The 24,415-nt window shown below is 27.7% G+C and overlaps 3 protein-coding genes across 3 annotated transcripts in view; 2 read left to right on the top strand and 1 right to left on the bottom strand.

Moving 5' to 3' along the window:
- The window catches only part of LOC107444896 (uncharacterized), a 56,976-nt gene extending 55,684 nt beyond the window's left edge, over positions 1-1,292 (bottom strand). Inside the window, exon 1 of the mRNA XM_071177031.1 lies at positions 877-1,292. Coding sequence (XP_071033132.1) covers positions 877-1,074 — 198 coding nt within the window. The 5' untranslated portion in view covers positions 1,075-1,292. The remainder of the gene's footprint in view (positions 1-876) is intronic.
- A 40-nt stretch (positions 1,293-1,332) lies between these two features.
- Positions 1,333-7,360, top strand: LOC139425053 (Antioxidant 1 copper chaperone). Its single transcript, XM_071178055.1, has 3 exons — positions 1,333-1,484; positions 4,138-4,213; positions 7,086-7,360. Exons 1-3 carry the CDS (start codon positions 1,476-1,478, stop codon positions 7,217-7,219), a joined length of 219 nt encoding a protein of 72 aa, XP_071034156.1. The 5' UTR covers positions 1,333-1,475; the 3' UTR covers positions 7,220-7,360.
- Positions 7,361-9,015: 1,655 nt separating this feature from the next.
- On the top strand, positions 9,016-24,232 carry LOC107444893 (plasmolipin). Its single transcript, XM_016059146.4, has 6 exons — positions 9,016-9,209; positions 13,413-13,541; positions 16,018-16,194; positions 17,431-17,529; positions 20,481-20,629; positions 21,596-24,232. Exons 2-5 carry the CDS (start codon positions 13,419-13,421, stop codon positions 20,625-20,627), a joined length of 546 nt encoding a protein of 181 aa, XP_015914632.1. The 5' UTR covers positions 9,016-9,209; positions 13,413-13,418; the 3' UTR covers positions 20,628-20,629; positions 21,596-24,232.
- The last annotated feature ends 183 nt before the right edge of the window (positions 24,233-24,415 follow it).

Here is a 24,415-nt window from a genome sequence, read left to right as displayed (position 1 = left end):
CTGTATATGTATAGAAAATACTTTCAGACTTGGAAAAAAGATTAAGAATTTTGTTAAATTGTTATGAGGTAAGTGATTTGTGAGAAGTAAATTCCTGTATGGTTCCTTGTATTATCTTTAACATTTCTGTGGTTATTGAATTGTTAGCTTCATTTAGTTATAAATTAAAAGAGATTAATTAAACTATTTGCAATGAAAAATCTGGACACCATAAAAATGTCATAACGACATTTGCTTAATTAAATCAATATAAGCCTCATCAATTTAAGAAAAAAATAAAAATATTGCTTTTAAAAAATTAATGAGTAATTTTTCCTCCAGAATATAGATCAAGAGTACTGAAAAGGGGGAGATTTCCATATTGCGATCTGTGGCAGAATGATCACCTAGTCTTGGAAACTTCCGGGCAGTGGCCCGCGAGAAACTAAAAAACTCGAAACATCACAGAACTCGAAAGGTATAACTCATAGCCATCCTCGGGCAAACATCTACATGCTTCTTTTAAAAAAATTTTGCAAGTTTAAAATCTATTTGGCACCTTGGCGATTGTAGTTGACGCGACAGATCAGGATACAGAAATATCCCCAAAAAGTTTTACAACAAACCAAGTAAAAATCAGACTACGAACTACCTTAAATAACAACTTAGTAGTGGACCATCACTCAAATCCAAACCATAACAATAAAATAATTATTTGTTTATTTAATTTTTTTTTTTTTTTTACAACTGCAATGGGTCTTTTAAATAAGGGTCTTTCACAGACGAAGAATTGTACCAATATTCATATGTAATAAAGAATAGAAAATTGAAATGAGACTTGCATATATCTTGTGAATAATTGTGAACTTAAAATAATTGTGAATGTATTTACGTTACTTTCATTATTTCTTCAGCAATCATTCTCCAAGTTTTGTCTGCCTTCATTTCAAGATAAGGAAACCACCAGCCACATCCTTCAACGTTTCTTAATCCAATCTTTTTATCCAATTTCCGAATAATAAATAAGCATACAACATCTTTTAAGATTTTTTCAACGTTCCAAAATCGTTCATAACTGTCTGTTAACTCATTCATATTTCCGGTGTACCATATATCTTAAGCAAACTATAGATTCAATGTCATAGTTGAAAATAACAACATCTTAGCTTTACACAATAAGTGCGAGCTTGAAAAGAATAGTAAAAATTAATAATTTACTAATTTGAATTTATTACTAATCTTATTTTGTTTTGATACGCTACAGCGAAATAATACTTCCGGCTGCTTACTTTCGTAACAAGCTGAACCCGATTTTGAGTGTTTACGTTTACGAAAAAGCGTTTTCAAATTTTTTTTATTTTACTTAAGTTCTGTATTGCATGCTTCAATAAAACAGAAGTAGGCTACTTAAAACGTCTAAGATAATTTGCATTTTAATAGTTAGCGAGTCATCTGATAAAGTTTTGGTTCATTTTCTTGCGATTCGATTATCAAATATGGCTCAGGTATTATTTCTTTTATAATTTATTTTCCTTGCTCTAGTTCCTCCTAAAATTCAATTATAAACTTAAACAGATGTACTGGTCAAAGAAAAAATGTTACTAGATTTATTCCACTTAATCTTTAATATCTTAAATAATTATCAGGCTTGGTAAAAAAATAATTGGAAATAAAATTATTTTTTTAATATAATTTTGAACATTGCTGCTATAAATTAAAGAAAAGAATACTGTAGCAGCTCATCGTTACCTGTCCCTTTTTTCTTTTTTTTTTAATGTCATCTTTAAAAACGTATCCACCCATTTTACCTTCTAAAAGAAGTACTCGCCTGTTTACGCCCACTACAATCACCTAGACCTAGGCAAAAGAGAGATTTTGAATTTGCAAAAATTTTAAACAAGAACATGTAGATTTATGTTTATACCCTTTGAGTTCGTCCCCTTCCCTGCAAAAAAAAATTTTTTTTTTTTATAGTTTCTCGAAGGTCACTTCCAAAACTAGGTGATTATTTTGGCTCATACCAATACAGAAAAATTCAATAATTTGCTGCTCTATAAACAGGTATATTTCTGTAGTGTGATCTGCCAGACTAAATGCAATCGCCAAGGTGCCAGCCACATTATTTTTAAATGGGAAAATTGTTTTTAATAAAGCTTGTTGAAGATTGCTGGGATTTCTGCGAGTTATACCCTTGAAGTTTGTTCATTCATTTCTCTGCTGCTTTTTAGTTTCTTGTTGGCTGTTGCATGGAAGTTGCCAAGACCTCTGTGCAGCTTACTTATATTCTACCTTACTTAACTTATTATTCCGCCACATATCAAACTATCACATAACAAACTTGTTATTCTGCCACATATCATGATTTGGAAAAAAAACCTAAAATCTAAAAGGTTTGCTCTACTTGATTATTTCTTTTCCTTTAACCATTTGTAGTAGAGCAAACAATACCTTCCACCACAAACAATTCCTTTAACCATTTGTACCATTTGTTAACCACTAGCAGTAGAGATAACTTCAATAATACTCTCAAAAATTTGCATAATCTTATATTGACAACCATATCAAGTTATTTTATTAGTTCAAAACAGGGTTGGGTTTTTGCCATCAAAAACTGGTTTTTGACATGACAGTGGTAAAAACCGTGTTTTTACTGTTAAAAACCATCAAAAGCCTACTGTTTTCTTTAATTTATGGCATATAGCGGACAATATATTATTTTCACATAGTTGTCTTTATAAATGAATGTTGTAAATGATTGCTATTGATTTTGCAACTATATACATGTATTCTTATAAAAGGATATTCATATAGAAATATTGTAATATACTTATTGAAATAGTGATACTTTCTTTTATCATTATAGCTTGATTTGCAAAGGATTCAAAATTTTGCACTTCTTAATTGTTAGAAATAAACAAACAAACAAAAAAGTTTGGAACTATTTATAAATTCAAGAACTAAAGAAGAATTTAAAATTTGGCATTTCTTAAATATTAGAAATAAGCTAAACAAAACTTGTAACTACTAACAAACTCTAACTCAAGAATGACTTGACGTTCTTCAGTAATGTAATATGCTAAACAAGATGATGCTTGGAAATGTTGAAAATTTTGTTTAGTATCCTAATATTTTACTTCAAATAGTATGTTTTGATATAATCATGTTGGGAAAATGCAAGAATCTGTTCTAAAATATCTTTTAACAACTTTTTTTTCTAATTTTATTGCCCAAAAAGGAATTAATTTTAAATTATAAGCAGTTAAACTCAAATAAAAATACAGTTTTACCAAAACTCTGGGTTTTTGACAGAGGGTTTTTTGACATGACGGTAAAAGCCATCATGTGTCAAAAACTTGCCAACCCTGGTTCAAAAGTATTGCAGACAACCCTAACCAGTTTTCTAACTAGGCTGCACTTAATATCATGCTCCTCTCTGTTTATCCTACAAAAATTAGTTTTTGAATACTTGTTACTAATTAACAGTAATCTTCCAGTTGGTGATATTTCTGTATTGATACCTGTTCAAGCCAATTACAATTGTCAAAGAAATTTTAAACTGACAAAAATTTATCTTTAGAATATAATTCTGTAGGAAAAAAAATTATTTGCTTTTGTAATTTTTTCTCCTATTTTATTGCTTCAACTCTTTTTTTTTTTTTCCTTCTGTTTTTTAAAATATATAAGTATGAAGATGCAGAGTATGTCAGATTTGGTTATGCCTATCATTTCAATTAATGTTATTATAATGCTTTTTTAAATTTATTGTTGTGTGCTTGTGGGAGAAAATTGTAACTTCCTTGAGTCATGAAAAATTCTTGGAATTAGTCATGGATTTCAAAATCTAAAATATGGCAGATACCCTGAATCTAGATCCCTTTTAACTGATAAAATAATTAGTTTTAACTGATTTCCTTTTTAACTGATAAAATACTACTACTCTTTATTTCAAAAACACTTTTCTAATTTATTAAGAACTTTGACCCTTATATAAGTAATTTTGTTAATCCTAGTTGGAGTACCAGAAATCTTCTATGTAGGCCAACAAATTTATTCCAGAAAATATTTTTTAAACAAATTAAGTAATTTGTAACATCTTTAGAGTTTTTGAAACAACAATTAAATTTAATAAACTAATTATTATTTAATACTCTTTTTTAGATCCACGAATTCTCTGTAAATATGACTTGTGAAGGCTGTTCTGGAGCAGTGAATAGAGTTTTAGGAAAATTAAAAGGTGCTTGTTGAGTTTTGCCGATTATATATTTTTTCTGTTAAAACATTATGAAGCTATAATTCTTTCTGTTCCTATTTTTTTTCTCCTTTTGATACTTATTTTTTATTAGTTTTTGATGTTATTACTTATGTTTTTCCTGTTTAAGTATTTATTAAAAAAAATATTTCATCATCAATATTCAGAATATTATAAATATTTGTAATATTCTTATAGTTTGACTATATTCTTATAGTTTGACTATATTTTTATAATGACGAATAGAGCTCAAAATTTGCTTTAATATGATTTAAAAGTTTGAAGTATAAAAATACAAAAATAAAATTATTGCATAATTCTGTAACATACTTACAAAATCTTGCTTACCAAACTTGGTACGAAGTAGAACTGGGTAAGTATAATTTTCTTTGGTACTACACATATATTGATACTGATGCAACTCAGTTTTAGTTACAAAAACCTGATACTTTTTATATCAGATACATATCAATATTGATTTATATTTTAATTAATAGAGATGTTAAAAAATAATAATAAAAACTATGTTTTTATTAAATCTAATGTTATTTAATTTTTACTCACTACTTTGAAAGATTACTAGAAACTTATTAAATTTTCAAGACATTCAGATACGTTTTTTTTTTATATATATATAAGTTATAAATTACGATTCAGAACAAAATCTTTTAAATTTTTTCTGTGCATGCACAGTTTAAGAGGATAACTTTATATATTCATACCTTATGCAATTTTCAATAATTTTTTTTTTCTTTCAAATTTTCAAATGTTTTTGTTATTAAATAGGAATTATGTTAAAAATTTTATTGAATATTTCTGCAGTTATAGTAAGAAAAAGGGAAATAATTTGTTTTTCATAAAAATGTCTTGACTCCATGAATATTTTAGCGTAACTTATGAAATTTTGTGCAGTTATTCCATATGATAGCCAAAAAAATTATCATATTGCAAGTTTATTACTGTTTTTTTTTTTTTTTTAGCATAGATGTTCAAAAACACAATTTTTCTTTTGTTATTTATTGTCGGTCCCTTAAATCTCTAATAGCCTTAAACTATATTGATATGTATGAGTAATCGCGTGACCTAAACACCTCTTAAGTTATAAATTAATTCTCTTAGTATTTTTTGAGAAATATCAAAAAAAGAGTAAGAGTATTATAAATAGTATTGGAGTGTTTCCGTAATTTACTCAATAACTCTTGTATATTGATAATATAAAATATCTCATATGAGTTTTTTTTATATTAAATCATAGTTTAAAATGAGTATCTCTAATTTAAAAATAGAAGATCTTTCTTTCACAAGGAGTTGTAAAGATTTAATTTTATAATTAAAAGATCATTTTCAGATGTATACATATATATGTGTGTATAAATATGTATATACTAGCTGAATACCCAATCTTCGTACGGGACTTTAAAATAATAAAAAAATCAATAAATCAGGACTAAACAACATTTCTAATTCATGCACAAAATGGGAAAGATAAATGCCAACACAAATATTGAGCTAAAATGTTTTCAATGTTTTTTAATTTATTATGTGTTGCCCTTCTAGGTGACTTTATGTTATTAGATTAAGCAAAACATGTACTTAGTCATTCGGCCTATCAAAATAAATATTAACTTTATTTCTAACATCATCTGGCATAATGCTGCTGTTCTAGACAACTCATGATATTTTAAATTTACCACAACCAAGCTACTTTTTCCTGTACTTATGTCTTCGAAGGGCCATAAAAACCTATTACCTGAATATCTGTCATAAAAATTTACAGTATAGGCACCAAGTACACTTATAAAATACTTTGTACCTATGTAAAAGTATATTTGGTGCATATTGAAACTGTATAATAAGTTTCCATAATGCCAGTAGTGCCTACTACCAAAATGAAGCATATTGTTGTGTTAATAATAGTATGGCAACTTTTTATGGGACTCTATGACAAATAAGGGCATTTTCTCCATTAATTTTGCTTTTTCGCCCATAACTTAGTTTTTATTTAAATTAGTTTCAAAAGCAATTAATTGAATAGTGACAATAGTTTGTCGATTTTTACTCGCTCTTAAATGAATTAATGCAATTTCTCAAATTATTTTGCCTTTAGTATATAGCTTATTATTTTATTTCAATTAATAAATATTGATAAAATTGATTATCTCTGGGGTCAATAATATTGGTATTATTTTACCTTTATCCTCAATCAGTATCATATTTGAACTAATTATGATTTTTCAGTACAAACTTATTTTTTTATTTCAATTACTGTTTAATTTAAATGCAACTATTATGTTGATCATTCAGTTTACCTGGCATAACAAATTAAAAATAATTAAGTATTACAGAATGCACAATAAGCAATTTTTTTGATTAAAGCTCTAAGCTAGGAAACATCATTAATGTTATCTTTAATATATTTAACAAAACTGAATCGTTTTTAGCTTACTTTAAAGCAATGGCTGCAACTCAACCACAATGAGAAAATTCTTTTTTTAAGTATCTATGAATAAAAAAAATTTCATTAAAAAATCAAAAATCAGGCCTCTTAATTTGTTTACAGCTGTACTAATTTAGTATCATGTTGAATGTCGTATTTATAGAGCCTACAGATTGCTCATAGTATGGTATGCAGATACACAGGCACAAATTCCTTAATGTATTATGTATGCATATGTATTATTCCAACGAAGACCTGTGCAACATGAGACTGGATATGGTAATTCTAACATGTAATCTAGTGTAACAAATAACTATAATCACTTTCTGAAGTGTAGAGTAATAATAGTATGTTATTGTTAATCACCTTTTTAAACTCCATTTATTTTTCTCAATGCTTAGTTATTTCTATTTTGATTAGGTAATGGTGTTGATGATTTCTCAGTTGATTTGGAAAATAAGAAAGTCAAAGTAACTTCATCTTTGCCTGCTACATCAATTTTAGAAACTCTGAAGAAAACTGGGAAAGAATGCACGTATATTGGAACATCATAAATAGAAATAAATTTATAAATTTTTGAATCATTGTGCTTAAAGTTGCAACTTTTTGATGTTATATTATTTTTTTCTTGATTATGTAAATGAATTTCTACTAGTATATTTTTATAATAAAGAATAATTTTTTAATGCTGCCAATTATGGTTATATTTTTAAAATAACTCACAAAAAAAAATTTATATTCTCAGAACAAAACGACAAAATAAGAAACAAAAATGTTTTAATTCCAAAGCTGTGTTATAATCTGAATATCGCCTAAGCTTATTAGACCTGGATCTAGTAGCAGGTTTTGTTGATTTAAGTCCCCATATTTTTTAAAAAAGTAATTGATTTAAATCAAAAGATTTCTTTTTAAAGTATCTGATTTAGAAGTTTTCAGAGGGTAATAATATAAAATTGATACAAAAATTTTATTGATTTTTCTTATTGCAAACATACTACTGGGTAAATAAGTTTCATTTAGCAAAATTACATTAATTCTTAGTGTATACAAATTATAACACTGTTAAATACTGCATAATTTCTTTGCTATTTACTTACACATTATTATTTCATTATTTGTTATTACTGCACAATTTATTTACTATAAGACCTCACAATTTATTTGCTATTTCAACAATTTATTTGCTAAAAAAGATAGGAAATACTTGTAACACTAGATTTGTGCCTTGCTTATTTTCGGTCCGTTTTTCTGTAGTCAATAATAATACATTTCTATTCCTTTTTTAATAAATTTGAAGCATGCATTATACAATGTTCCACAGTAGATCACGGAAGTCGAGCATCACTGGCAACAGTTCATGAGTGACCAGTTTAATTAGCCTGCGAAGGGATCGAGGTTGTGAGGTATCAGTCCTCGTTAAACTTTTCTACCGTCAAGTGCTCTACTTCAAACGTGGGTTGGTTGTCGTACTAATGAAGTGGGGGAGCTGTCCCCTATGTTTAGATAGTGTTACCAGAGCTTAAGTTTAAAAAGTAGAGAATTGGAACTCCATAAATAGCTGTTTTGAACATTTTGTAGCTCAAAATAAAATTCTTGGTCACAGCTGCGTATACGCCATCTGGGAAGATGACCGGTTCCATGTCATGACTTCTCCCTATCCTCCTCAATAGTATGAGAATAGACTACGATATTTTCCCCTTTTATAAAACTTTTTCTTAATTAGTTGTCAAAAAATATTCCACTACGATTTCTTTAAGAACTACGTTTAATACAGTTTTAAGTTCCTGACTTAATTTAAAAATCTAGACTGAAACTATAGTTTCAGTCTAAATTATATATAACGTGGTTTTTTCCCCTCCTTTTAAAAAAAAGAATAATTAAAGAATAATATTGATTGATTTATTGAAATTACATACATTTGCTGACTTGTGTGCTCAATATAGGCTTATAAGTCATTGTCAAGTAGAAAATACAGATAGAACAATTCAGAGAAAGACATCACAAAGAATACATCCAAGGTTACGGCGGGATTCGAACCCGCTACCTCCACGCTTAACAGAGCGTTTGGCCCCTGAAAAATAATAAGAATAATATAAAAGAATAAAAATAAGCAAATTTTAATAATCATGTGTTCATTCATTTAATTAATGACCATACATATTAATATTTTCCATGAATATATTTTGCATTCTCTAATGATAAAATTTTTCGAGTGAGCTTCCTCATCTTTCACCGGCGATGAACTACATGAAGTATGAACAGTTCTTTATTGCTAATTTAACTACTATCGCCATCTTCACTTTTCTTTTAAAAGTTTTCCCAAGTCTATAAATAGTCTGATCTTTTTGTTGCAGAAATTGGCAGTTTAAAACGTTTGAATAGTCCTATTAATCTAAACTTCAAATCAAGTTCTATTTTGGGAGTGTCAAACTTTGAATAATTAACCACGTAAAAACAATTTGATCTTGATCTAATAACTGTTGAGCTTGCTGAAGTTTATCGTTGGAAAAAATATCAAGCAAATTTGTTTCTTCAGATTTTCAAGTAAGGTTATTCTTGATAATTTATTAAATTATATGTTTAATATTTATGTTCCAGCAGGAAAATATGAATTTTATTTTCTCAACTAATTTAATCATAATTTTTGTTTTAAATCTATTAGAATATCTCTAAGATTTCTTAGTTAATACAGTAATTTATTATACTGTTTTGTTTCAGAACAATATTGATTGTCCTTGGATTAAGTTTTTATTTACTTTCTTTCAATCTACTATATTATTCGGAAGCAATATCAGAAATCTTATTAAATTTTGATTTAAAAAATATCGTTTGTGTGTGTTTTTATTTTTAAGTTCGATTATATTTACAGCATTAGTACATTACTGCAACGTACCTAAACATTTTTTATTATTCATTTGAGGGAAAAAATGGTAGAAAATAGGAATTGTCATATCTAGTCTTTTAACTAAAGGTTCTAACAAAGCTTGGCTGTTTAATTTATAAAGTAGAATGTTGCTCTGCTCCATAACCCTAGTTCATTGACCATTTTTAAAAATATAAGTTGATCTTAATATTCTTTTTCTGAAGTGCAGAACATATTTTTTTTTTTTATGGTTTAGAAATCCAACTAATTCAATACTTTATGCAAGTAAAAGTTGATCCTGATAACTTTTCAGGGAATATTACTCCAACTACAATCGCCAAGGGGCCAAATCAATTAGTTTAAAATCCATCTGTAATTTTTTTTAAAGTAACTCATAGACTATGAGTTACCTATGATATGCCTGGCTATGAGTTATACCTTTCAAGTTAAGCCATTTTTGTGATGTCTTTTTTAGTTTCTTGCGGGCTGCTGCCCAGAAGTTGCACAGATTTGTCTATTATTTCGCCAGAGATCACAATACGGAAATCTCCCTACTTTTTTTAAAAAAAATGCATTACATATTTCTTTAGTATTTGTCAGTAAAAGCTAACTGTAATTCCAGTATTTGTTTTTCGTTAATTTTAGCAAATTACAGCTATTTTGAAATGTTTTAATGACTTGCCAATGCAGGGTTAGCTATTTATATGACTATATATATGCAGGCCTTACAAAATTTAGTTTCTCTCTCGCTATTGGCAATCAATAAATTTAAAGTAGTGACTATATTTTTATCTTTTTAATTACAATCAGATTTTTTTTCATATTTTGATACTCATTATGTAGAAAAATCCTGTGTTTTCAACAATCATTGGAGAGAAAAATCCTTTTTTTCCTCATTTTCTTGCTTTTACATATTTTTCATATTTCTGATTTTGCATTTTGTAATAATTTTTTGTTGGAAAAATAAGGTATTTCAAAAACATGTAATAAAAACCACTATGGTTTACAATGAAATCAGTACTAAATTGAATTAATATGGCTGAAAATTAAAATGTGAATACTTATATGCAAATTCAAAATTGATGAATCATAATAGTTTTGTTTAATAATTTTTGGGATTTATAGAATTATTTAGAAATTCATGAGTGATAATTACCTATAAAGTTATAAAGAAAACATGTCAATTCCAGATGCAAATTGAGCGTGTGCATCAATAAGTTATTTCTTAAATGCATGCAGTGTTTTCACTACAGCGCGAGAATGCGAGAATCTCGCATATTTTTTTCTTTTCTCGTATTAAAATATGATTACTGCGAGAAATTCGCAATGATTACTGCGAGAAATTCGTGCATTCTATAAATCAATTTCAAAATTCGCGAATTTCTCGCATTTTGGAAGAAGCTTCGAATTACGCTATTTAGAATAAAATCCGTTTCACTTTTCTTCCTGGATCTTTCATTATTTTCAACATTTGCTCCGTTATCTAGCTTCCCTATTTACCAGTATTGATCAGAACCTTTTTGAACAACAGAACCACGGAACCCCTTTCAGAACACATTTATTTGCAACCACGTGTTTGCCGTCGGTAAGGTTTTTTCATGTAAGACGTTAAAATTTTTTATGCACTAATGTAAGATGGACAAATACCTAGTAAAGGCAAAATCTTCTATGATGATGCAGCAAGAATATTCAATGCTTTAAAAAATAGAAGACGTTAAAAATGTCTATTTGTGTTTTTTTAGTTTTTAGAAATCTCACTTAACTTTCTGAAATCTCACCCTGTTTTTGAGAAAGAGTGAGAAATTCTCACCCATTTTTTTTCTATGACGAAAACACTGGCATGGTTCCAAATTCACCTTCGTAATTATGTTTGATTAAATGTATGAGAAATTAAAAACACCATAATTATGATTGACTGTGTAAAGCTAAACACAGATGGCACTAAGGGTTAAAATTCATTGTAAGACTTCCGGGTTATTACTTCCGATTGATTTTTACGCCATAAATTGAAAAAGTGTGCCATCAGATATTATTATACTATTAGTGTTTACAATATAACATATTCTTTCATTTTAAATTTCCACAAAACAGAAAACAAATAAATTCGGAAAACTTCGCAAGCATGCTATGATGCAACCCAAAAAATATCAAATGGTGATATTTTGCACAAATATAGCCAAATAAGGGATAATACACAAAACATGGCAAACCTTACCCTTTATGTTTTGATATTAATTTTCTTTAATTTGTTTTAGGCTCACGACCTGCTAGAATTTATAAATTGCCGAAAACTTTTAAAAATTGTAAAATTACTCTTAAATTTAAACAAAAATCACTATGTAGAAATCTGTAACAATAATTTTTCTCAAATCACAAAGAGTTATAATGAAATCAGTGCAAAATCAAGCCTATTTAAAAGTGATCACTTAATTGTGACTTGAAATACTTATGATACATAGTGCGATAATACTTGCTGCGATTCAAATTTCCATGACGTATTAATTTCTCAATAAACAAATAGAGAAACATGTTTCATTTCAGTAAAATAACAATAAGACACATTTGTTTCCATGTACTCCAATTGTGTAATTTTTGTGTGAAGCTTGTGATTTCGAAATTTTTCTTAGAAAGTTTTCGGGACTTGTAGATTTGAAATTTAGGATGAAATTGCAGCCCTATTTATAAATTTAGTTAAAAATCCTGCCGCCATGATCCTCATTACACGTAACCTCAAATTCTCATATAAAATACATATTTAAATGTTTAAACATAATACTTTGCAATTAAGCATAGATTGATAATATTTATTTAAAAAAAATTTCATATTTTATATAGCATTATAATAAATATTCCAAGTATAAGTATTTGATTTTTATGTATGTATTTTTATGTATTCAACAAAATTTAAAATTTGGAAGGAAAAAGACTAAAAATTGAAGAGGTGCTAATATTTTTACTAGCTACCGGAAATTTAGTTGGTTGCAGGCTAACAACATTATTCAAATTCTTGGAACCCTATACATATGTACAGTATACTCTTGATATCTCGAACTTCTCTATCTCGAAAACCTTTTTATGCTAAAAATAATATTTTCCCCTGACATAGCCATCTTATGTTAATTTGAATTCCTATGTCGAAGAATTTCTTCTCAAAACCTTCTTATGTCAAATATTTTTCATTACAGGAAATGAAATTTTTTTTTTGGAAAAATCCTAATGCAAGCTTATTCTAAAACAATTCTTTCCTAATTAATGCACAATTATTTTTGTCTTACCTTGAAAAATTATCATTGCTGTATTTAGACTTCTAGTCAACTATCATTGTATACAGAGTTATTAGTGCAGTTATTCTTATGTTTCATGACTCAACTTTTTAAAACATATTTAGCTCAACTTGTTATCTCTCAAAACTTGCTGTCTAGAAATTTTTTAAGCCTACCTCCAACCTCTGGGTGACGCCCCAATTAGCCGACAGCATAAAAATCAGGTACCAGGCATGAATCATTAAACTTTTCTTTTTAATCTCATGAATTTTTAAAAGTAAGAAAGCAGACTGATAAAATGCAAATTATTATTATTTATTTTTTGATAAAATAGGAAATTAACAAGAGAGCACACTGCTACTATGTTGATGAATGGAGTTTTTGTTTGTCTTGAGAGAATTGTCAAAATAAAAAGAAGAAAAAACTAAGTCTTCGTCAATGTTCGAGGTCAATCTAGATGCATTTAAATAATTTCATATTTTATTTCATTTCAGTATATTTCATAAAATCAATGTTTGGCTTAATATTTCCCTATGACAACTAAGCAAACTTCTACACTGAATAACTTCTTGATTTGACTTCCAATCATTTATGTTTTTTTATGAATTTTTATTTATTTAGGAGACAATGTCTGTGTCAGTACCTATAACTGTTACTGCTTCAACAACTACGACAAAATTATCTCCGACCATTCGCTTTGATCCTGCTTATATTAAAACTATTCCTGGTATTCTGAAAATTGTACAGTGTGTAAGTATAACTCCTTTCATATGAACTTGTTTTAAGGTCTTGTGTTGTAGGTTGTACGCATATAGCAAAGAAAAATGGAGAAGTGACTTGATAATCACTATTTCATAACCTGATATTTTTTTCACCAAATATCTCCTGTGTCCAAAAGATTGGATTCCCCTCATTGAAATATATTACATCCCATTATTAAAATGTTTGTAACTAATTAACTTAAAAAGTTTAAGGCAAGCTAATTTTTCTACATTCGAATTGATTGCTTTTCTATAATATTGTATTAATATATTGAGATTAAGTCAATATTAAGCAGGGTTGGGTTTTTGACGTCAAAAAGTGGTTTTTGACATGACAAGGGTATAATACTGGTTTAAACCGTCAAAAACCCGTCAAAAATGTCAAAAACTGAAGTTTGCCAAGAAAATATATAAACTTCAAAACTACCAACAGTTGCCATGCATTATATTGAAATTTAATTATACTATAGGTAATCAGCAGGTTTTAAAATATTTTTTAATTAAAATTAAGGTAAAATAACAGATTTAAAATCTCAGAAATTTATATTCAAATGCATGTGCAGAAAAATTTTGCACAAAAATTGTTTAAATATTTATATTTAAAAAAATTTTTTTTTTCTTTTTGATACTTAAGAAAATTAAAAGTTTATTACTATGCATTTTTGACATATAAGGAACATATAACTAATATTTATAAGGAACTTACAAGTTATGTTGTATAAATACAAACTTGATACAAGATACAAGTGTATAAAAATTTTTTTTTAATGTTATACCGAATATCTTTATTATCCAGTATGTTAATTTGAATTTAAAAGTAGTTATATTTATGAATAATGATAAATATAATTCATATTGTTTATTATATTTATTTATAATTATTACACTTATCATTTTAAAACAATTTTTATCTCTTAATTTTTTTTTCTCCACTTGTATTAAGAATACAAATAATGCATATCTTGAAAGCAAGAAGTAATTATTCAACAGCTGAATATTTAGATATTCAACAAAACTATATAGTATTCAGCAAAATGAAATTCACAAGTATTTGGATAAACTAAATTTTCAGCATAGTAAATGAATAGGCTGAATATACTGTAAATCGACACTAACTACTCTGTGTATTTAACAGAAAGCACTTAAATTTGTATTGTCTTATGTTAAAAAGATTATTAAGAAGATTTAAAAGAATATTAAAAAGATTTTTCTTTAAAAGATGTCTAATGTACAAAACTGCTAATGTTTATCTTTAAAAATGTCTAATTTTTAGTATAATCTATACTATACACTAAATTTGGTTATAAATAAATTTCTTAATAATATCACTGCAGATTTTCAATAACACATGAAAATGAATACATAATATTACAAAAGATGTGAGCTTTCAAAAGTACAAGATTTTGGTTACTATTCAAAATATAAGTGTTTCTTCAAAATTTTAAATTTATTTTTTCTAGAACATATTTAGAAACACTATCCTTTATAAAAAATATATAAATTTTATGTATTAATTAAATTTCACATATGAATATAGGTTTTTGACATTTTCGACATTTTTGACAGTGAGGTTTTTGACGTGACGGTTTAAACCATGGTTTAAACCGTCAAAAACTGTCACATGTCAAAAACCTGCCAACCCTGATATTAAGATAGTATAAAAAATTAAAAACCTCTGGAATCTTATGTGACAGGCTTTCTTAGTTTGCAATTTGTTGTTTGTACCTCTTGTTTTTTCTTTGGTTTTCTTGATATTTTTTCTAGGCTTAAGTTTAATTGTTTAAAATTTTGGTTTAAAAATGATACATAATTCACACTATCATAGTATTTTTATCATTACATGTTTGATTTAAAGTGATTAAAGCTGCTATTTCACATGTTTTTTAAAATTAAAATTTGATAAGCAAGGTTTATGTTCTTTAGTATTTATTACATAATTCATTAAATCTACCACTACAATCCAATGTTGGTAATTATTGTAATTCAATAATTGTGACATAACGTTAACAGCATAGTTTGAGTCTTGCAAAATAACTTCACGTCATCAACATATACTAATAAAATAATGTTATTCATTTTATACACACATTTACAACTTTTGACTTTTGTGAAACCAATTTTTAATAAGTATCAAATTCTGAATTCCATTTTCTACCTGATTGTTTAAGTCCAGTTTTATACATTTGTTTGGTATATTATTAACTGGGTTTGTACTGATGTTGAAACTGTATGATTTGGTATAGGTCTGCACTATTTTTTTCACTTATAAAATGTAATTTTGTGTTAAAAGAAATATGATACTGATAAAATTATAATTTTGTTCAATTCAGTTCTGGGATGTTGCAAAATCAAAGTGTAGAATCAAAATGCACCAAATCTGGTTGGTGATTTAAAAAAATCGTCAAAAATGGGTGCATACTTATAACAAGTCAGTTCTATGATTATTAAAATCTTCATGTTTATAGGTGGTCAGTTTGATTGGTTTCATATGTGTCCAAACAGTCGCTTATGCAGCCTATTCTTCTCCTGGCGGCTGGTATGGCTTTGTTGCAATGACGGCTTTCTGGGTGACTCTGCTACTGATTATTGGCTACTTGTTTCACATTATTGAAAGAACTCATTTCATTCCATGGGTGCTTGTTGTAAGTTGATTTTTCTTAGAATGTTGCTCTATCAAGGTCATTGGTGTCCACGAGACATGAGTATTCGAATTACTTTGACACCACCCTCTGAAAAGGTGTCTTTTGGTATATTACTAATATTCTAAAAGATTCAGCTAAAAAAATAATATTTAGATATATTCCCTGAGCATCATAATTTTCATTTAATGGCTAAACTTATTTATATCTATAAAAAAATTTATTAATTATTTTCTTAAGAGAATATTGCTATTGAGCCGCCGAATATTCGCCTGATTTTTTTGGCCAAATATCCGGCTATTCTTCCAAATCACTATTCGTTACATCCTTAATGACAATATATAAACAATACTTATCAAAAGTTTTTTGGGTCACTTTGTATTTGCCATTTGGTGCACTTAGTGCAAAAACTGCTTAAAGTAACACATTAAAACATTTTTTATTAAAAAAAAAATCTATACTACAAGCTAAATATATTTTCACCACATCCATCTTAACTTTTTTTAAAATTAATGTTGTTCCAAAGCGTTAACATTTTAAAAAATAAAAAGCAAAATCTTGCTAAGTTGTTAAAATAAATTTAGTCTAATTATTTTTTTAATGTGACGTATTGAAAAACTAACTTTTTAAATAAAATACTTTATAATATTGGTACTTTTCTTGTATCCATCCTACACTTAATGAGGAAGAAAACAACACTCTGATCTGGAATTTTTAAGATTCTTACCTGGAAAAATCAAGAAAATTTGAAACCTGATTTGTATGACCACCCTGCAACTTTTCTCTTGTTTTCAAAACTATCAAGTCTTTTCTATCTTATAAATGATTTTTTAAAAAAAAAACTTGGATATTTTAGTTTATTTTTGGAAAAAATGTATCTCCTGAAAGATAGTTTAGTCACAAAATAGAAATTCTGTTCAGCTTCTTAAAAATTAAATAAATAACAAAAAATATAAAAAATAAAAAAACTCCAGTTAAAATAAATTGCTTCTACTACTAGTTGATTTATTTTTACACATCTTACCAACAGTCTTTTTGGCCCAGAAAAAGGCATGTACAATCTAACAAAAGGCTTTACACATCTAACATTGTTACACAAAAGGCTTTACATATCTAACATTGTTACTAAAGGCGTTCGCTAGTAGAAAGTCCCTAATCAAAGTCTACTGAATCAGTTGTGTTTTGTTATAATTATTTCTTTTTTATTTTTAAATATATATATGTGTGTGTTTATTTCAGGAATTAATATATTCTACTGTGTGGACTGTATTTTTCTTTATTGCTGGATGTGTTGCTGCTTCTAGGGGAGGCATGGATCCTGCCTGGGGAGCTGCTTCAGTAAGTATTAGATTTCCAAATATCTATTTTTGAAAAATACTTTATTACATTGTATAAATATAATTTAAATTAAAGCATTTAAAATAAATCACGATGAAGCACTTGAATCTAAATTACTGGTTTCGAGCATAGTAATACAGTGCTACCTAAATCAATTTTTTTTTACTTTTTCTGAAAAAAAATTAGCTTGATCAATTTCAAATTAAAGGCAAAATGTGGAGATTTCTTTGTAATTATGCTATCGTATTCAGACATTTGATTCTGTGGAAATCTGAAACAATATTTGCTGAGAAAGCAATCGACAAATGACGATGAAACTGTCATGAATCCAGAATGTCTATTTAAATGCTATTGTTTTCAACAATTATTGTTATACTTCTATGGTGTGGCCCTATAACACAGAAAATAGAAAGTATTTTTAATTGAATTTTTGTAGTTGAAGTATTTTTAATAGTGACTACTTTTTCAAAAATAATTAGTTGTAAACAAGTAAGATAAAGCTTTTGATATTACTAATGTGACATTTCACCTACATTTTATTGCATCTTTATTTCTTGTGTTGGATGTTTATTGTTGTATTTGTTTGTATTCCTTGCTATAATTAATGTTAGCCATTTTTTTAAAAGAATTTTTAACCTTCCGTTAGTCGCGCGCACCTCACAGGTGCATCCCTACTGCACTTCCACCTCCTTTGCCGTCAATAGATTTTTCCGGAGGTCGAGCCTAATGTTATGTTCCTAACTTTGGATTACTCAAATGTCCGTGTAAAACCGACCTTAGAACATGTCGATGGAGAGTTGGAACCGCTCAAATCACCCCTCTGGTGCAGCGCGACCATTGACGCAAGTATTATGGATATAATATTTTTATGAATTAAATATATATATATTTTATCTCTTTTTCTGTCCTTCTCAACGTAGCAGGTATAAATGGTCAAGTTATATACACAGAAAATGGTTACGGAGTAAAAAACCGCAGAACCTTCTTGCGTCAATTGGTTGAACATCTTGTGATGGAGGAAGAGATCCGACGCAGGAGCAAGAAAAATTTATCTTCGGTACTTCGCTAAATAAGTTTTTTGATATTTATCTCTCTAAAGAGTCTTAAATTGGTAACAATTAACTATTTAAACTAGACTAAATTTCATTTGGCTTTAAAAAAATCAGAAACACCTCATAGGTGCAACGTGATTAACCATGTCGGAAACAAGTGCGCGACTAACGGAAGGTTAAAAATATAGTTGCAAGGTTCATTTCTAATATGAAAAAAAAAAGTTTAAAACAAGTGTATTAAAAAAAATATTTAATAATTCTATGTTCACTAAAAAAAAATTTATATTAACATCAATTGTATAAAATTATAGAAGCAATGAATGGCTATTAGAAGGCGACTGGCTGAAAAATGTTTAATTGCCGTTTTTTTACATCTAGTTGTTCATTGGCCTGCGATGACCGTTAATTTTGCCCTATAAAGTGAGTTAAATGGTATCAGAATAAGACATTACGGAAAAATTAATATTTAAATTTAGGCCACCAGCTATAAAAATTAAATAAAATCAGGGAAAAGTCTAGTGTTTGTACCCTTTATGTTCTAGCTATTAATTCAATTTAGTTAAAAAAAAAATGCTATATTACTTAATATACAAATAACAAGGGTAGAAGTGTTTTATATAAATTTAAAAAAAAATAGTTGCCAATAAATGTTGAAAGCTAATATATTTTTTGTTTTGTTTTAGTTATTACTTTTATATAAAAATATCTTGCAGATGATTTTCGTGTATTAATTCATTTCATTTTAATTTTTACATATTTTGGTATTTTTTATTTAGTAGGTGTGTCATTAATTTCCAATACTTTTAAAGTTTATTGTCACATTAAGACAATTTTCAAAATCTATAGCTTTAATTCCAATCAAATTGATCACAGCAAAGTGGGGATTAAAATTAACTAAACCTGGTTTATTTGTCTAGTAAGTTTGCTTTATATCATAATGTGTTACAGCTTCGTCTTTGTCTAGATATTAAATGCCAGTCATTTTTTCACATAGTTTGTTTTTTATGTAATTTTTTACTAATCCAGTAAAACCTAGATTGATATTTTCTATTATGACCATTTATTACAAACAATAGAAACAGGAAAACGACAAATGCTGGTCAATATGAAATATCACATAATGGCTTGAAATTGTACGAAATTAATGAACTTAAAAAAAGTTATGAATTAGTTTTTATATGTACTTATTAAAAATTTATTTATAGCGCAAAAAAAGGACTAAACACATTTATTTATTTAAAATATTTGGAAATTTTGGTTTGACCACTCTTTTCTCTATGCGAACAATAAGTTCTCAAAATTTGCAAGTTTGCTGCTTTTTTTTCTTTAAATTTTGGTAAATACAGAATGTTCCTCATTGTTTCTAAGGCTTGGAGGCTTTCCGCGTAATTGTTAGCACTAGTTGTGATTCCGCTACACTATCTTTATCAGTATCACTTTGCATTTATTTAATTTCTGCAACCTTATCTATAATAGACAACGCCACAAATTTCAACATTTTCATCAGCTGATGCATAATTATCAAATGTGATGCTCGAGGCTTATCAACAAACTATCAGAAATCCTCTTCCCCCCCCTTCCTTTACCACGAGTATCATGAGCTACTGTTTTACTCTTCAAAACAAAATAACTTAAATTTTTAAAAAGAAATTTTTTACAAGAGTTTATGACTAATAGACGTGGGAGTCTTTTAGTTTCAAAAACGATCGTAACTGGTTTTATTAACATGATAAGTAAAGCATTTGTTTCGCGACATTTAAAACATGACCAAAAGAAAAATGCTGTAACGCTAGAACGGCGTTCGACTGTATTCTAATTACAATGTTTTATTTAAATGAAATAAATAATTATGTTACATGTCCCAGAAAAGAAAAATTTCTTCCATTTTTTTATTTTTAGTTTTTTGCTTTTGTTGCCATGCTTCTCTATGGATATGATGCTTATGAAAGGTACATGCATTGGCGAAATGGGGGCATTGCTCAAGGTGAAAGGACTACAAATACAACTAATGCACCATCAAATGCTCCAAGCTATCCTACATATTAAAAGTGAGTATCCATTACAAATTATGCCTCTTGAGTCATGAATGGCACAGGGGATAGAGCATTTGCCTTCCAATGAGGTGAACCAGATTCGAATCCCGGCGATGGTTAGGTCGATACGAATTCTGCATCCGGCTTACACCGACCACAGTGCTGACGTAAAATATCCTCAGTGGTACTCTGATCATGGGTTAGAGTCCCCTTGCTATCAGGCTAACCTTGGGATGATTACATGGTTTTCCTCCCCAAGTAAGGCAAATGCTGGTCAGTTCCATTAAAAAGTCCTCCACGAAGGCAAATTTTTCACAATACTTGATTCAGGAGTTCCCTTGTCTCCTGGATAGGGTTCAAAATTACAAGGCAATAGCGTTGAACATTAGTAGTCGTAAACCCAAAAATTAGGTCCGCTGTTCAACCACGGTTATAAAATAAAATGATGCCCCTTAAATTGCTTGCATTTTTTACTTAATTATAAGTACCATTACTATTCTTGTATTATTTTTTTTGTCAAGCTTGGTTTATTCCACTATTTAAGCCTCATTGCATTGCTAAACTATAGACCTTGGTATTAGCATTTTGAGAACGCAATGAGATACAAGCAAACAGTTACAGTGTGGAAACTTGAATCAAGTTGTTGTAATGAGATTTAAATTTCAATCCGGTTTTATCTTGCATCGGAGAGTTATAAATATAATTGTGTTTTGTATTGAAAATGAGCGATGATTCAAGAAGTGATATTCTCAATCCATTTTGGTAGGGATCAACTTTTAGATCAAGTCATGCAAACTGTTTGCAGAGAAGGAAAAATGACCTTTTAAAAATATATGAACTCTTGATAAAAACAGAAATTTCCTGCTTTAAAATTTTCCAGAAAACTGTCATTCCTACGCAGTGTGAATGTATTAACCTTAATTCAACTAATAATTTATCATTTTTAATTAAACTTATTAACTCTTTCTTCCTTTTATTTAGGTTAAAGAGAAAGCTTTTTTTATATCGAAGACAACAAAAAACGGAAGCATCTCTGATAACAGCTATTGGTGATTTATTTTTTAATAGTTTCACATAATACTTTAAATTCTGGTATGATCATGATTATTTAGAACTTTGGTGCTAAATATATTAATATATAAAACAAATTAGAACATATTTTATCTTTTGTTCACCTTAAGTACATTTACACTAAACATGGTTTCCATGTCCTTTTTTTCTTAATTGTTCGAATTTTAATAAGAATATATATTTTGTAGTTTTTATCACATGTTGTCATATTCATTAAAAGTGCTTATATACAAAACAGAAATGTTTTTATACACTTTGTATTGAATTTATACATTTGAATAATTAGAAATTGAAGATAGATTTTTAGAATAAGCATCTGCTTGCTTGAATTGTATACAAAATGCTCTCTTTAGTTACATTTGATTGAGCTCTGCTAATTTTAAAAGACTATTTTTTAATACTCATATATTATTTGATAAAATATATATGTAGTTGCAATAAGGAATCTGTATATTAATGGGTGACAAAATAATAAAAATTTCATTCTAGTGTTAGCTCTAATAAAAAAAATATTTCAACTTGGAGGAAGAGTTTTAAACATATTTTTACACCAAAATTGTTATTTTGTTTTTAAAAATTTAAATTTTTACAATTAGGGATATTTGTGTTAACTAATGCAAACTAAAGCAGAAGTTTTTAATTTCTCGAATAAAAACTGTCTGAAAGATGCAAGTAGATTTTATGCAAGTTTGAAAATCGGCATATTCACCAAGAACTATGCTTATTTACACCAAAAAATAATGTTTTATGAAAGGTATGAGCAGGGTATTTTTAAAAACATGATTTATAAAATAATGCAATTTTAGGGTTGTAGCAGTGTTAGTATTACAAGGATGTCAATTGCAAGCTCAATAAAATTTAGCGTCAATTTTCGATTTATGTTGGTGGCCTTTCAATATGCTAATATCTTCTTATTTTAAATCCACTATTTTGCAGTTGAAAATTTTTTTTATTTGTTTACCCATTTATTCTGTAATTTAATAATTCAAGGGCACGTATTTCAATGTACTGAGACTACAAAACCTTCTTGCAATTAAAGCTTATTTTATCAATTTTGAAAGTTTCATTTGTGCTTTAAAAATACTATGTTCTACATCCCTAGCATTATTTTGTCACCCATTTGTTCACAACTTCAATTCTCTTTTTTTTCTTTTTGTCTGCATGTCTAATTCTTTGATAAATAGTGATGATTAGATTAGTAAGACTGATTTAACATAACTTAAAAATTTCAAGATTTTTTTTCTTTTTTTACATTGCATAAAAGGGTTGAAGTAATTTTGTAACTCATATTTTACTAAAAAAAAAGTTTTTTTTTTTTTGTAGAAAGTTCTACACATATTATTATTTAAATATGTTTCTTTAAAGGCAAAAATAAGTTAAGATTGACGGCAGGTTAAAATTTTCCAATTTCATAATTCTTACTTTTTTAATACATTTAGTCTAATATGTTAGTTGTGAAAATTTATTTTTGATATTTAACACTTTTGATGGTCATTACTCCCACGGAGACTAAATGTATATATATATTTCTGTATCAAAATAAATATTAAGCTCAAAATATATCTTGCTATTTTTATGAGAATAATCTATTTTAAGAGTTTTCAAAATTTCTTATGAGACTAAGGTAGCTTATCATTGCTTCTAACTTACCAAGGTGGTTTTTATTACATGAAACTCAATTTGAGAAATTAAGTTTAAATTATATTAAATTTAATTTAGTGTACAACACCAGCAAAAGTTTTTTTTTTTTTTTAAGGAGAGACTTTTTTTTATAAAAAAATTATATAATGTATATTTTTGTAATCAGTATTAACCTTCCCCAAGAGGAAATGTACCCACTATAATACTGTAAATAATGAGGTGAGGATGACATTCTTGTTAGAGTAGTTATTATTATTATTTTTTTTAAGTAGCCAAGTAACAAAACAGTTTAACAACCTACGAGGTTTTGCTCTGTTTCAATAAATTAATATATTTGACTTCATATTTTTAAGGCTGCTTATATATTACATTTGTTTTGCATTAACATATATTTAAAATAAATTTCTTAGAAATAGTTAGATTGTAGAGAGCTTTTTTAGCTCTCTGATGAACTCCAGTGCTTTATATGATTTTTCAATGCATTGTTTATACATATATATTTTTTCATAATTTAAAAATATAACATCTGAGTTATTTATTTAAAAGTTGTGATGTTTTTAAAGTGTTTTTATTCAAAACTTTTTTGGTCTATTTTGAAGACCTGAGCCTCTTATTTTTAAGTATATCCTGCAAGATGTTGTTTTTTTTTAGCAAGAACTGAATGTTACAAAATTATACTGAGTGTTACAGGGACCTGAGAACTACATTAAAAGTATACATGATAAATATTTGTACAACACTTAACTTGTTTAATACGCATGTGTGATGTTTGCTAAGTGGCTTTTTCCCAACATTTATTATTTAAAACACTTGTGTGTACTGTGTATATAAAAAAGCGCCATATTCTCACTGTTATATATTTTGTATATTTGATTTTGTCAATAAAAAAAATTTCGTTAGTGGAAAGTATTATTTCGCCTTTATTTGCAATACTGTAGAGCGATTTATTTATTTAAGGTTATCTATGGCAAAATAGTAATAAAATGTAGTTTCAATTCTCTATTAAGAGCATGAGTTCCACAATATGAAAAAAATTCTAGATTGAACTTGTTTTCGACCAATTAATGTAGTCTAGCATTTTGTTTATCG

Source organism: Parasteatoda tepidariorum, chromosome 2, assembly GCF_043381705.1.
Source record: "Parasteatoda tepidariorum isolate YZ-2023 chromosome 2, CAS_Ptep_4.0, whole genome shotgun sequence".
Classification (NCBI taxonomy): Eukaryota; Metazoa; Arthropoda; class Arachnida; order Araneae; family Theridiidae; genus Parasteatoda; species Parasteatoda tepidariorum.
The sequence above is the reverse complement of the archived record's forward strand: the minus strand, read 5'-3'. Positions and strand labels throughout refer to the sequence as shown.

Excerpts from the sequence above, each read along its gene's own strand:
- LOC139425053 (XM_071178055.1), top strand. Across the intron at positions 4,214-7,085 it reads AGTTTTAGGAAAATTAAAAG|GTAATGGTGTTGATGATTTC; the intron begins GTGCTTGTTGAG and ends TATTTTGATTAG.
- LOC107444893 (XM_016059146.4), top strand. The coding sequence starts at position 13,419 with ATGTCTGTGTCAGTACCTATAACTGTTACTGCTTCAACAACTACGACA. Across the intron at positions 13,542-16,017 it reads TTCTGAAAATTGTACAGTGT|GTGGTCAGTTTGATTGGTTT; the intron begins GTAAGTATAACT and ends TCATGTTTATAG. Across the intron at positions 17,530-20,480 it reads CTGCCTGGGGAGCTGCTTCA|TTTTTTGCTTTTGTTGCCAT; the intron begins GTAAGTATTAGA and ends TTTTATTTTTAG.